At 37.3% G+C, this 13,178-nt stretch overlaps 1 protein-coding gene across 1 annotated transcript in view; it reads left to right on the top strand.

Moving 5' to 3' along the window:
* Nucleotides 1-13,178, top strand: part of LOC140241652 (myoferlin-like) — a 188,884-nt gene that overhangs the window by 71,971 nt on the left and 103,735 nt on the right. Inside the window, exons 21-28 of the mRNA XM_072321395.1 lie at nucleotides 164-214; nucleotides 5,665-5,808; nucleotides 6,801-6,881; nucleotides 7,421-7,500; nucleotides 8,202-8,319; nucleotides 9,402-9,504; nucleotides 10,081-10,205; nucleotides 12,700-12,873. Of these exons, the coding sequence (XP_072177496.1) occupies nucleotides 164-214; nucleotides 5,665-5,808; nucleotides 6,801-6,881; nucleotides 7,421-7,500; nucleotides 8,202-8,319; nucleotides 9,402-9,504; nucleotides 10,081-10,205; nucleotides 12,700-12,873 (876 nt within the window). The remainder of the gene's footprint in view (nucleotides 1-163; nucleotides 215-5,664; nucleotides 5,809-6,800; nucleotides 6,882-7,420; nucleotides 7,501-8,201; nucleotides 8,320-9,401; nucleotides 9,505-10,080; nucleotides 10,206-12,699; nucleotides 12,874-13,178) is intronic.

Genomic DNA, 13,178 nt, shown 5'->3' with positions numbered 1-13,178 from the left:
ATCCTGGATATACACATTGTATGGTTGTCGTGGTAAGAAAGCAATGACCGCCTATTATAACAGCCATTGTCATCTGATTGGATGTAATGATAACAAAAGAAAACAAAAGAAGGAAAACTGGAGAAAAAATAGTGAGCAGAACTAGCTGTGTTTTCTGTACCAGGAGCCTTCCACAGAGCCAGATCGGAGAGCCCCTGAACGAGTTCCAGCCCTGGTATGAAATCCTCCTCCTCCTCCTCCTTAAATTTTGTGCTCTGCATCTTCTCAATGGCCTCCTTATACCAGTTCTTACCCCTCCCCTACCCAGCTGCTCTCTTTGTCTCCTTCATCGCTCCTAACCCTCTCATTGCTCGTGCTTAGGCACTTTCATTTTGCCGGATGTAGCATCGCTGATCCATATTCGCTGCTGTGTTTCATACTCCCCTTTGTGTAGATGGTGTAATAATCTCCGTGACTTTGTGAACCAACTCATTTGTCCCTACCTGTGCATTCCAAGATGATGAATTGCTTCGTTGAGGATTAAACTTCTCATCTGTCATTTGAACATAACTTCCAGTTTTGTTTTGTTTTGGTTTTGGTTTTTTAATTCATATTGTGCACATTATTCTTGTTAGTAAAAAAAAAGAAAAAGACATTGGAAAAAATGAAGTCAACGCAGGTACATTGCAAGGAATTGCAGTGAGCGCATATGACTTCAAAAGTGTCTATTCCCTGATTCAATAAAAGAGAAGAAAAAGGAAAGAGAAACAGAGAAGATCAAAGCAATTCATTGTGTTTGGCATGCAGTGGGCGTGATGACAAAAAATCAGCAAGTCAGTGTTTTCATTGAACCTTAATTCATGTGACGTTTTGTGGAAATGTGAACAGATTCTTTTTTTTTTTTTTTTTTTTTTTTTTGGTCTCGTGGTGTGCTTTGCGCTTTTTCTAGCTCCAGGAAGTATAAAAAAAAAAAAAAATCCTTGTTCCTATTTCTAGAATGTTGTAATCTTTGTTTGTAAGCAAACCCTGCACTACTCTAAAGATGAAATGAAAAAGAAAAAAGAGAGTTCTTGTGTATATGTAGGAGAAGAATTTTGAAGTTAAGTGGGGGTGTGGGCATTTTTGGGGTGAGCATTCAATATCAAATGCAGAAGACCCTTCTGGAAGAAAAGTGTTCTGTATACATTTTTTTTTCCCTCTGTAATTTGATGATCAAAGTGTCTGAATTTCAGAAAGTTTTTTTGGGAAGACAGATATAATCTTCAGCAGCTATGAAAATAAGATACATACCCTGAGGATATTGCAGAAACTCTCATACAACTTTTGAGTATTGTTTACATTAATGGACCAGCGAATATTAGCAATTGTATATGGACATACAGACACTATTACTTTGCATGCTTTGAGATGTCAATTCTCACCAACAGTTTCTAGATTATGAGGTCTGCCTGTCCAGTAAAAAGAGAAATAACAATAAATCGATTAAAAAAAAAAGTTGAGATCCATGTTGCCAAGTTTGATTTGCACAGTGTAACCTGTTCCATTAGTGAGATTTTGTCTTTCGCTTGTGATTTTACTCAATCAATTATTCCACTGTATTTATCCTACCAAAGTTTTCTTTCAGAAATAACAAATTATGATAGTGATAATGTGATTATTGCATGCAGATTACTTATGTGGGTCCTCACTGAACATTAACTTTGAAATGTCAAGTTTTAATCTATGTGAGTACTGGACTCCAACAGAAGAACAGCACTACTGTTTTCTTGTCTTAACTGCAGATAGTAACATAATTGGGAAGCTCGATTTTACTGATACCTCTTGTATTTTCATCATCTTGCCCCTCCCCTTCTGCTATGGGAAAAGTATATGCATTTCTGCGGAAAGACCAATTTTCCAACCCCGCTGTCTAATTTTCTCTTGCCATCAGCCAACCTCCCTTAAGCCGCTCACTACTTCTCTTCATAGTGAATTGACAAACTTTAAAAAATGTCCAGTTTATTATAAAATGAATATATTAACATGTAGCCATCATCAAATAACTGGTCAAAGTGAAAGTGTGGGGATAATGGAGATGTGTGGCTTTGATTAATGAACAGGTGACAAAATACAACCACTCTTTTTAAACAACTGAAAAGTTTGACAAGATCAAATGTTGTGTAATTTTTGTTTTCTTAATGTTACAGTGTATGGTGAACAGCGAATGGGAAATCATATACGTGATCATGGCTATTTGCTAACAGAAATATATACTTCTCGTGGGTGGTGTACATAGACGGGGTTGTGCCATATTTATGATATTGCCGTTGCAGCTATAGATGCATTTTATGAGGGATCAATTAATTCATATTACAAGGACATTCCATACACATACTTAATGTGTATTTCTATGCCTTACCCTGATTGATGCTAGAGATATCATATCATATATTCTTTTAATGTGCTTCGATTAACATTTTATGATGCTGTATAGGAGTCACTAGGGTAAGGTTGTGATTGACAAACTGAGCTTTTTGTATGTGATGAATTGAAGCAAATTAGGGATGCAGTCATTTTTTAAAAATTCAGGTTAAGCAAGCTTTGGCTTTGTTTACTTGTGTAAATCAGACACTCATGTTCGTGTTTTTGTGTATCATGAAGCTGTGTTTTGTCTGCGAGTCTCATACTGTAACTCTGTGTGTATTTGCCGCATTACTTTATTTAATGTGATGTTCATATTTTGTGTGGCTGCACCCCGACATTTTATTTCAAATGCCATCCAGCAAGAGCAGAGTTCCAGTAGTAGGCAGTCTAGGGTAAGACATTTAGCTGACATATGTGACCGCTCAGCTCAAAACCCACAAAAAGTAGGCTGAAATGAATTTCCACTGTTCTACTTGATAGTTCAAAAGAATAACTCTAAACTTTGAATGATATATATCTACTTGTAGTTAAAGTTGGAACATCCTAACCTATTCAAAAAGTTGTTGAAATATTAAGAGAGAGTTAGAAGCTGTAGTTTCATAGCAAAGGGAGAAAAAAAAAAAAAAGGTTTGATAATTCAGGATAGCTCAAACATGAAAATACATTGTATGTTGTACAGTGTATTTCCCAGTAAAAGCAACATGTGTCAAAAACCCCCCCAAAAAACAAACAAACACTGCTAATATAAACTGCTAATATGTTGATTTCAGTTGTGTTGGAAGCTGCCAAATTGTGATTGCAGGTAGAGAAAGATTGCACTCTGAAGTAAAATAAGTAAGATAAACTTTGAAAATTTGAGTCTGTCAACCAAAATGACTCTTTTTAGTCCACTACAGAGAATACATTTGTAGTATTCTGCGAATTTTTGTGGGTTTTGAGCTGGGTGTTCACATACAGTATGTCTTTTCCTCTACTCCTGGGTCTCTCTTTTTTTTTTTCTCTTTTTTTTTTTTTGCCCCAATCATCAATATCCACCCCAGCAATAACACAAAAAGAAAAAACAAAAACAAAAATAGCAACAGCAAAAGACAGAAATTGGTATGCTCCTTGGCAGTTAGTTGTGATGTGATTCAAATATGCATCGTGTCATGTTCATCAGCGACATTCATTTAAAAAAAAAGTTTCAGTAAGAGATTGATTGCATCTTGGTTCTGATTGTTGAGCTTGTTCTTGCTATGTAGATAATTTGGTGGCTTTGGTGTGATGGGGGTAATGTTATGTAATTTTTAATGTCATTTTTTTTTCTCCAAAAAATGAGGAAGGATTTTATGTACTTCTTTTTTTACGTGGATAAAAATCATCCTCTGTATGGTGGTCTTAACCTGTTCAAGACTCCTCACAATTATAATCTGGCAGGTGTTTTGTGGGGAATATATGACACCTGTAGCAAAATCGGGTCGTCCTTAAATTCCATGACTTACATACGCTTTTGACGTTCTATGGGGTTTCCTATGTTGGTAAATGATGAAGTTGCATGTGAAGTTTGAATGTCAGGGGTTATATTCTGCTAGACGCTTAATGGTCTCAGCTCCCGAAGTAATCTGCAAGTCATGCCAAGGAATGGAAGACGCTTAGTAGCTTAAAGGCATGAACAGGTGCTTACGTAGAATATACTGTATGAGTGTATAAACCAATTGAGTCGTGGAGGAATATCACACATTGCTACAAAAATTATTGTCTGGTTTTGCATCATTTCTTCATTTTGGCAAAAAATTGGATCGAAGTTTACAAAATCAGAAGAAAATATTAACAGACTTTGGGTAATTTGTAACAGAAATGGGGACTTTCATCTTCTAATATATGTTCAGAATTTAAGAATCCACTGTAAATTTTGTGATTCAAAATGCGCTTGAAAATTCTGCACCGTAATTGTACTGTAAAAGTGGAAATGTTCATGGTATTGTGCGTTTTGTGCCATTAGTGCAAAAATGAAAGAATTGGAATGTTTTGCTTGTTTTATGAAATACTATTGGTACTTGCGTTTTATATTGATTACGTAGGATTAGAAAAGCATGCAAAATTTGTCATACTCCATCAAGCACATGCGAAATTTTCCACTTTTATTGTACAATTGTGTGTGAACATTGGAGGGCTCAAATAATAAATGATTTGTATAATCATATAAATAAGATTACTGTGACTCAATGGGCCAATGGAATATTAAAAATAGGAAGGCTTGTGCTAAAAGGCTTGGTGCATCGAGTGCAGCATGGTGTATGTGCCAGAGATCCGCAGTAGTAGTAGTAGAAGTAGCAGTAGTGAAAAATAAAAAGGTGTGCAATATAAAGAGTGCTTCATTATTTTTTTTTAAGCTCTGCTTATTGTTATCAATTTACACTCAGCTTCCACAGGTGAGTATGCATTATTTTCTAGGCAGTGTCCACACGAGTGCGGAGAATTGGTGAATTTCTCATTTCAATCAGCAGCATAATCACAAATATTGGTGTGCAGTACATAAATGTATGTTTTGTGCTATATCTTGTCTACTCTAATAGTGGAATATGGTAGATTCCGATTCCATTCATTCACAGTTATTGTTGTGTGTCACTATTCAAGAAAATTACATTTAAAGAAATAATCTGCACCATTCCCTGTCCTTCTCAACCACTCAGTGTACTATTTATTTATTGAACAGGCGTGAAGTATGTGTCCAGCGGGTGTGTTATTATGCCATTTGCAGCACACACATGTGGATCATGTTATTTCACACATATCACAGATCAAAGAGGTCTACATGTATATTTCTGGCACAAATAATTTAATCGAGAGTATGGATACTGAGATGTTTTCATTTTTATTGAAAATTCAGTTTACATTGTATTTTTTTAGGGGGGGGGGATGGGTGGGGGATAATTAATGCAGTTTTGATCACTCATGGCACAATATTCCCACATTGAACCTTCAAACTCCAGATGCACCAAGCAAAGAGTTTGTAGAAAGGTTGATAATGATTTTCATGTAATTTTTCGCAGGTAGATTAAAGCTTGAACTTCTCTCCAAAGAAAGTATTTAAATATCTGACTGATACCAAAAAATAAAGATATTATTGCCAGACCTCCTTACAAGCAAGTAATAAAGGAACTCCACAGTGGAAGGCAGAGTGAATTTTGTAATATGGGATGAGGGGTAGAAAGCATTTTTCTATCTGTTACTTATGCTGTGTTTTTCTCCCTCTTTGCAATGCTTTTTTTTTTTCGTAACACTCTGCGGTGATACGTACAGTTCCCCGGTGGAAAGACCACAAACGTCGGCGTGAAGAAAGTGCCGGGAATGCTGCGTGCCAAGTTCTGGTTCGGCTTGGAGCCAGACAGCCCCAACTTCCAGGGCAGCCTGACCGACTCCAGCATCGTCGTCTACGCCGAAACGGTACGCCTGGTGGAAGGATGGTTTCTGTGAAGCGGCAGCTCTTTCCTGGCCAGAAATTCATTGTATTTCATGAAGCTGCCAATCAGGGATGATATTGTCTGTGTACTTATGTATTTCTTTGGTACTGTTTCACCAAATTTATGGACTAAACACTTTCACCACCTTCGAATCATTTGCACTTTTAAATGCCTTTTACCTGTATGTTTTTATTTTTCTGAAGTTCAAAGTTCCAGAGTTCAAAAGCTACGGTTGATATAGTGAAAGAGTGGCATATTTAAAAGTGGAGGAATAATCTATAATGTATTCTTACAGTTTTTGGACTTGTTTCCTGCTGTTACCTTTGATATCTCCAGATCAGGTCCAAATAGGCAGAACTTTTCCTGTGAGGTCCTGAGCTTCATTGCCTTGGTTTTTTTTTTTTTTTTTACTACAACCCAAACATTTAATATGAAATATATTTAATGTTTGCTTATTAAGATGTAACAATAGCAATTTCTTTTTTTAATCCAGTAATTGCCACTTTAGTTGGTTTTATTGAGTCAACCATATTTGAGTGCATTTTATAAGACTCATTGCACTCCAATTTGGAAAGACAGAATTTTAACAGGCAAAGCCTGAGTGGGGCATCACTTTCTGATAAGTCAAGAAAATTATATAAAATAATATATAATTATACCTGCATATTTTATACATCCATTGTGCAGGAACCCAATTAAATTTTCTAAAAAAAATATTATATTGTACATGTATATATGATAATGAATTTGTTGAGTATAGTCCACATGTTGGCACAATAATATCAAAAATAGAACAGAACTCAAGCTCATTCTGTTATTTCCAACAGTCTATTTGAAGAACACACAACAACCTTCAAATAAACTGATGTTATTGACAGCATGATATATTTGTTGAGTTCTATTCTATTTTCAGTAATGAATTTGATATAATCCTACAATTTCTACGTAGACATTTTATTCTGATCTTCTTTGCAGTATGAGAACCAGATGAGTGTACTCGGGAACTGGACCAACAAGGCTCTGCCCAGACCAAAATGGTCGGATGCTTCTGGAAAGGTATGTCTTGAATCTCATATTTCCCATTTGTATGTGTATCCACATATCACTTGTTTTTCCTTGATACTGTACCCTACGTTGTCGCATCTGAAGGTAATATTAAAGTGTTTATGATTATAGTGCACACAAACTGGAGTCCCTAGAGTGCCTTTTAAAAGTATCGGACTGAATGATTTCGATATCGAATTAGTGATACTAATCCATTATACTGTATGTTCAGCATTTGTTTTTGCATATTTGTTCTTTCCCATAAGTTGATATCATTAGTTATACAGCAGGACAGATATATCTTGTGAATGCTTGAAAAGACTTTCGCTTGTGATGCAGATGCAGTTTATTGATACATCCTTAATTGGGCAGAGGGATCTGTGGAAAGCTGTATTTGTACAACAAAGAGCTGACAGTTACGGAAGCCTTAAAAAAAAGAAAAAAAAAACTGTGGAGTGAAAGAAATTGACTAGATGTAGTAATCTTGATAAGTTAAACTCCAAACCAGAACAGTTTTTGTAAATTCTGTGTTTTTTCTGTTGTTGTTTTAGGTCAAACTCCCCAAGGACAAGTTCAAGCTACCCGAGGGATGGCGCTGGGAAGGAGACTGGTTCAAGAGTCCTGAACTCAGGTAGGACCAGGAACTATTCACTGAGGAACAGGTTCTCCTCTCTTACCCACTATGCAGTATGTGAACCTAATTTACATACGACAGAGAAACAAACAAGACTGATATACACATGTAATTAATCACTGCTCTAGTTGAGATATCTATCACATATCATCCAACTGTGTAATTTAGGTAGCAGTTTTGTTTTTGTATTTGGACATGCATTGCATTGTTTGTAGCAGACTTTATTTTTTTTTTTTGTGTCCAGGAAGGTCTGTAACCTATTGAAACTCATTAATGTCTTTTTCATCTTCCACAAGAGATGCAGCCATCAACAAATAAGGACCTGCTTGCATTTGACCCTGTTTTCATGCTACACCAATTTCTCCGTGTCAGATATATTTGAAACAGCATGGACACATTTGAATAATTATGAATGACAAGTTGCTTTTTTACTACTGATTGTTGATCTTCTCAAAGCGACATAGGTACAATATGCATGCACTGAACAATGGGCATTTTAGTACATGACAGCATTATGATCACGTTACAATTAGAGTTGTAACAGCAGTGTTCAGATCATGACTTTCCCAGATTGTATAGCCTCGTCGTGGGTTTCTACATTGATTTCGCCCCGGTAAAGTTGACGCATGCAATTAATATTTTTATGTGTAGCCTCAGCTTTAGTTAGATATGACTATATGTGATTTGATCCCATGCAGTCTGATGTTCGACGCCGATGCGGGCCAGACCAAGTTTTTGGAGGACATCTACGAGCATGAGACAAGGAACATCCCTGGAGGGGCGTGGCAGACAGCTTCAGTGCCCTTCACCGATGTGGTAAGCCACTTGTAGAGCCCATTATGAGGGTCAGTGGTATGTACATTGTACACTCAAAGAGTCAAATCGGTTTTGGATATTCCAGCCCATAATTCAAAAAATTGGGTCACGGTTGCAATGGCCTAAAGTCAGCTCTTGTTGATTCCTCCTAATAGTTTGATGTGAGGATGAGGATTAAGTTTTGAATAGGGATATGTTTGTGGGTAGAATCAATGTTTGGCTAATAGTGTGCAGATATTTCATGCAAGCAATTGTCGCAGGAACAAATGTCATGGAAACCATGTGTGCAATCTCCCTCACTCAAACCCTTTCCATCTACAATATGTGGGTTTCTAGGAACCCATTCATGAATTACACAAACTTGCATCAAACTTCTTTTGAAGAGTATAATAATGTTTTCACAATTTATCCATTTATATCTCTTCAAATTCTTTCATTATAGATGCTCGCTTCTATTATTTTCCAGTTGCTGTGTTAGGGTTGATATTAGGCACAACTGAGATTGCAAGCGAAATATTAAATTGATCATAATGTGGTGTACCCTTTGTCATTAAAATTCCATACCACCTGTTGCAAATAAGTGTTACCATAGTGAAGACACATTGTGTGTAGATGTAAATGACAGAGTAAATGCAATGGAAGAGGTATGAGAAATTGTTGCAGATCTGTTGTGTATGGTATCTCTTGGTGAACCATTGGTGATGGGAAAAAGATGTTCCATGTCCATGTACACTGTATTGGGCCCCGTGAGGCATTCAATTCAATTCAATTCAGTTCATTTTCAATTTTTCTTCAACAGACCACAGCAGAATATAACAAAATTACAAATGAGAACACAATGGTAGACTGTATGATGAAAATTGGAGGTAATTGACAGATTTGAAGCATGTTTTAGTTTCAAACTGAACTTGATATGTTATCTATGTTCTGAGAAAAAGAAGAAAAAAAAAAAAAGAGAAACAAATATTGAGGGGTCCACTGAAAAGCAATTTCTGTATACTGTGGACAACGCATACACTATGCAGACTCGGAGGCAAAAGGGTTAAAGCCTAGCCAAATCTTTGAATCTTTCCCATCTACAGAAAGGAGACCCTGCTCCAAAGCGTGAGGAGCTGCAATGCCCAGAGGGTTGGCAGTGGGATGATGCCTGGGCCCAGGACATCAACAGAGCTTGTGATGAGGAAGGTGAGTTTACTTTGATTCATGTCTCTCGCAATCACAAAATGGCTAGGTGATGGCCCAGAATGTTCTTTTTCTCCCAACATTTGGTCTCGTAATGGGACAGAAAATTGACATGTCAATGAGTGCAGTTCCATCATTTGTGAGGTGGAGTAAAATTTAAAATAAAAAGGAGAAAAATCAGATGTTACAGAACACCTACCCCCATGCAAGTGGAATTCTCCAGGCATTTTCACAGTTGTTGGCATTAAAACAGCAACATTTGTGCTTTAGCAAGATTCAGGTAAGTGCACTGATGGGTTAGGGTTGACTCTTTTGCTTTGAAAATGACAGTACTGTGATTCAGGATACTATTAGTATATTAGCTACAAATTCATTGAAACAGTGAAGTGACAGTATTTTCTTTTAGGATTGTATAAAACCGATAAATGTGTTGAAATATTAATGAATACTTTGAAGAATCAACATTGTCAGGATTCAAGAGGTCTCTTACACCACACATGGGATACCCGCTTCTCTGCCTGAAGTGTGTAGCCGTGGGAACAGGTGATTAATTTGTTGAATCATACCTCTTTATACAAGGGTTCGAGTACTGCGTGGAGTCCTCAGTAGCTAGCTGGGGGCCAGTGGAGAGGACCTATCACCTGTGTCGCCGTCGACGATGGGTGCGGCCCCGCTCCCTGGTGGCAGACCCCAAGGCCTTGGCGGTAAGATGAGGCTCTCTATCGGGGATGATTTTTGTGATGATGATGATGATGATGGTGGTGGTGGTGGTGATTGTGATGGTGGTGATGGGTCGCAATGGTTGGCGATGGGTGGTGATGATGGTGACGATGATGATGACGATGATGATGATGATTGTGAATTTGCTGGTGATGGTGGTAGTGAGATTATTGTGACCAGGATAATGGTAGTAATGATAACAAATTTGATGGTGATGATGAGGATGATGATAGTGATGATGGTGATGGTGATGATGATGATGGTGGTGGTGATGATGATGATGACAGTGATGATAATAATGATGAAGATAATGAGGTGAACGTCAGTAGGATAAAATGTGATATTGAGAAGCTTTCAGGAGCTGATAGTGCAGGAGTCCCCATGATATCATTTCATGTCCGGATAAGAGAATATAAAATTCTCCCCAATTCTGAAATTATTTTGTGCATATTAGATGCAAATAACACACAAGAGTCTTCCTGATTGCTCTGTAAAACTCCCAGATTTTGTTGTGTGCATGGTGGCTGCTGCTTCAATGTGGTAGGAATTAGGATAATGGTTATAATGATAACATATGAGATGGGATGATGCCAAGTTCTAGTGGTAATGATGGCGGATATAGCAGTCGTGATACTCCGCTGACACTCCTATTGCTGTATAATCTTTCCTTTTTTTTATGTCATTGCTTTGTAATGATGCCATTTTGAAATGATACCCATTTCCAGGAGAAACGGAGGGCTGAAATAGAGGAGATTGTAAGTCAGTGGGTTTTCTTTTTATAAAGTTATTGCAACCCTTGTGAAGTCCTTCCTACCAATACCCTTTTCCCTATCCCTCCCACAAAGCATGTAAAAAAACAAAAAAACTCAAACTTAATTACACATTCTGCTATGAAAACCATGTTTTACAATGTGTGTAATATGCAGTGTAAGTATTTTTGTTGTGATTTAACCTTTTCAAGACTGTGGATTGATGAATGTGTGTTTGGGATGATGTTAAGAGTTATCCAGGATTTATATCAACAATACGCATTCCTCAAATTGGTATGGAATTGAGCACCATAAAACCTTGTTATTCAAGCATGCCTGTTTTTTGCAGCATGCCATTACTCTAGTCTTATATGGTGTGTGGATTTTCGGCTTGATCTAAGATCCAGAAATCTCCTGGGTGTAATGCCAGCAGGGAATACTTTGTGCCAACTTCAGTGAACTTTGAAGAATAAAACAGCCTATGGCCAGATTACACAAGAAATTGGAAGTTCAAAACCTCTTTATGCAGAGTATGGTTTCCTTCAGCCAGAGAGTACATTCTTTGCCTTAACTCACGTTCCTTGGAAAAGGTATTTAGTTGATTGTTTGAATTTGTAATTGGATTTCTTGCTCTTTGCATTGCAGTCCGTATGACTTCCCAGCTCATTCCATCAATTAAACATCTTGATCACATCTACACTGTAGCTCACAATTGTTCCCATTAGTAATTTAAAGCTATCTTTATATGTAATAATCCTGGCATGTACACACACACACACATACACTTTGTACATACAGCTGTACATGCATACATTTATACATACAAACATACATACATACATTTGTACATACACACAAGCAAAAAATCCAGTGATAAATGTGTGTTGCATGGAGAGTATGAACATGATTTTTTTTTTTAAAGGGATTATATGGTGTATGAACAGTACAAATACCTCAGACTGATTTGAATGCCCCAAACTTATGTGTGCTGTTTAGAGCATGCCAAAGATTTTTTTCCTTCTTTTTTATTAAAGGGCCCTGTGGGTCCTGTTGGGAGGGTGTTGTCTTCCTCTAGTGGGGGGAGTGAAAAGGGAATTTCCCTAGCAGTTCTCAAATTGACTCATACAACCAAAATACATGTAGCATGTAGGTTGATTCCTGGCATGGGACTTGGTGGTGGAGGAAATTTAAAAGCCTTCTTGCATGGCACAAAAGTGATTTTTAAAGAGTGCGTGTATGTACTCAGTCGTAATCCTGGATTTTATGGATAAAGCGATGCATTGAATGATAATCGTTGCTGTAAAACACAAAGACACGAAATAGGATGTATATACATTTATATATATTTATTTATTTTTGTCATTTTCAACTATCAAAAGAAAAAATATGCTTTAATGTCATGCTTTACAATTGTATCTGTAGTCATTGCCTGTTCTCCTTCTGAAAAAGATTTCACTTATGTCAGAATGTTTGTTGGCAGCCTGTTCTTGGGCTATTTCTTATGACATGCATTCTTACAAAGTACCTTCCAAAAAGTCAAAGAATATAATAGCATTGCAAAATTAATGAAATATCACGTGTTGACTATCACTCAAAATAACAATTGAATAAAAAGTTGAACAAACCGAACAGGCATTATTGTGCTAGATCAGTTTTTTTTTTCTAACAGTAATAGAATAATTGATAGTTACACACTTATCATAGACATTTTCCCCCTCAAACCTTACAGAAGAAGAAGAAGAAGGAGATGGACCAGCAGGAGGGGTGGGAGTACGCCCCCCTCTTCAATCTCAAGTTCCACGCCTCGGAGCGCAAGATGGACATGGTGCGCCGTCGCCGCTGGCACCGCAAGATGGTCGCCGAGTCCCCCAAGGCCTCCGCTGCCTTCTCTCTCACAGACCCGGTGAGTTGCTCGTAACTGGTCGGGCAGCATCCTCATTGCATTTTTGTCCACTGTGCAGTTTTACAGTACTAAATCATCAAAAGATAACTACTAAAAGTCATCACACTCATATTATGATTGATTTATTCCAAACTTCAAAACAGCCGCAACAACTACATACACTTATAGATTCATTGAACAATGTACCGCTCCATCCAGAGTGTAGAGAAGAAAAAAAAAATGCATGTCTGTGAATTAGTAGTCAAAAGTGGTACTGCTTTTCAGCATTTCATAGCTAGTTCCACAAAGTGGCAGAATTATTTCTT

The sequence above is a fragment of the Diadema setosum genome, chromosome 18 (genome assembly GCF_964275005.1).
Source record: "Diadema setosum chromosome 18, eeDiaSeto1, whole genome shotgun sequence".
Classification (NCBI taxonomy): domain Eukaryota; kingdom Metazoa; phylum Echinodermata; class Echinoidea; order Diadematoida; family Diadematidae; genus Diadema; species Diadema setosum.
This window is presented reverse-complemented; position numbering and strand designations above follow the sequence as displayed.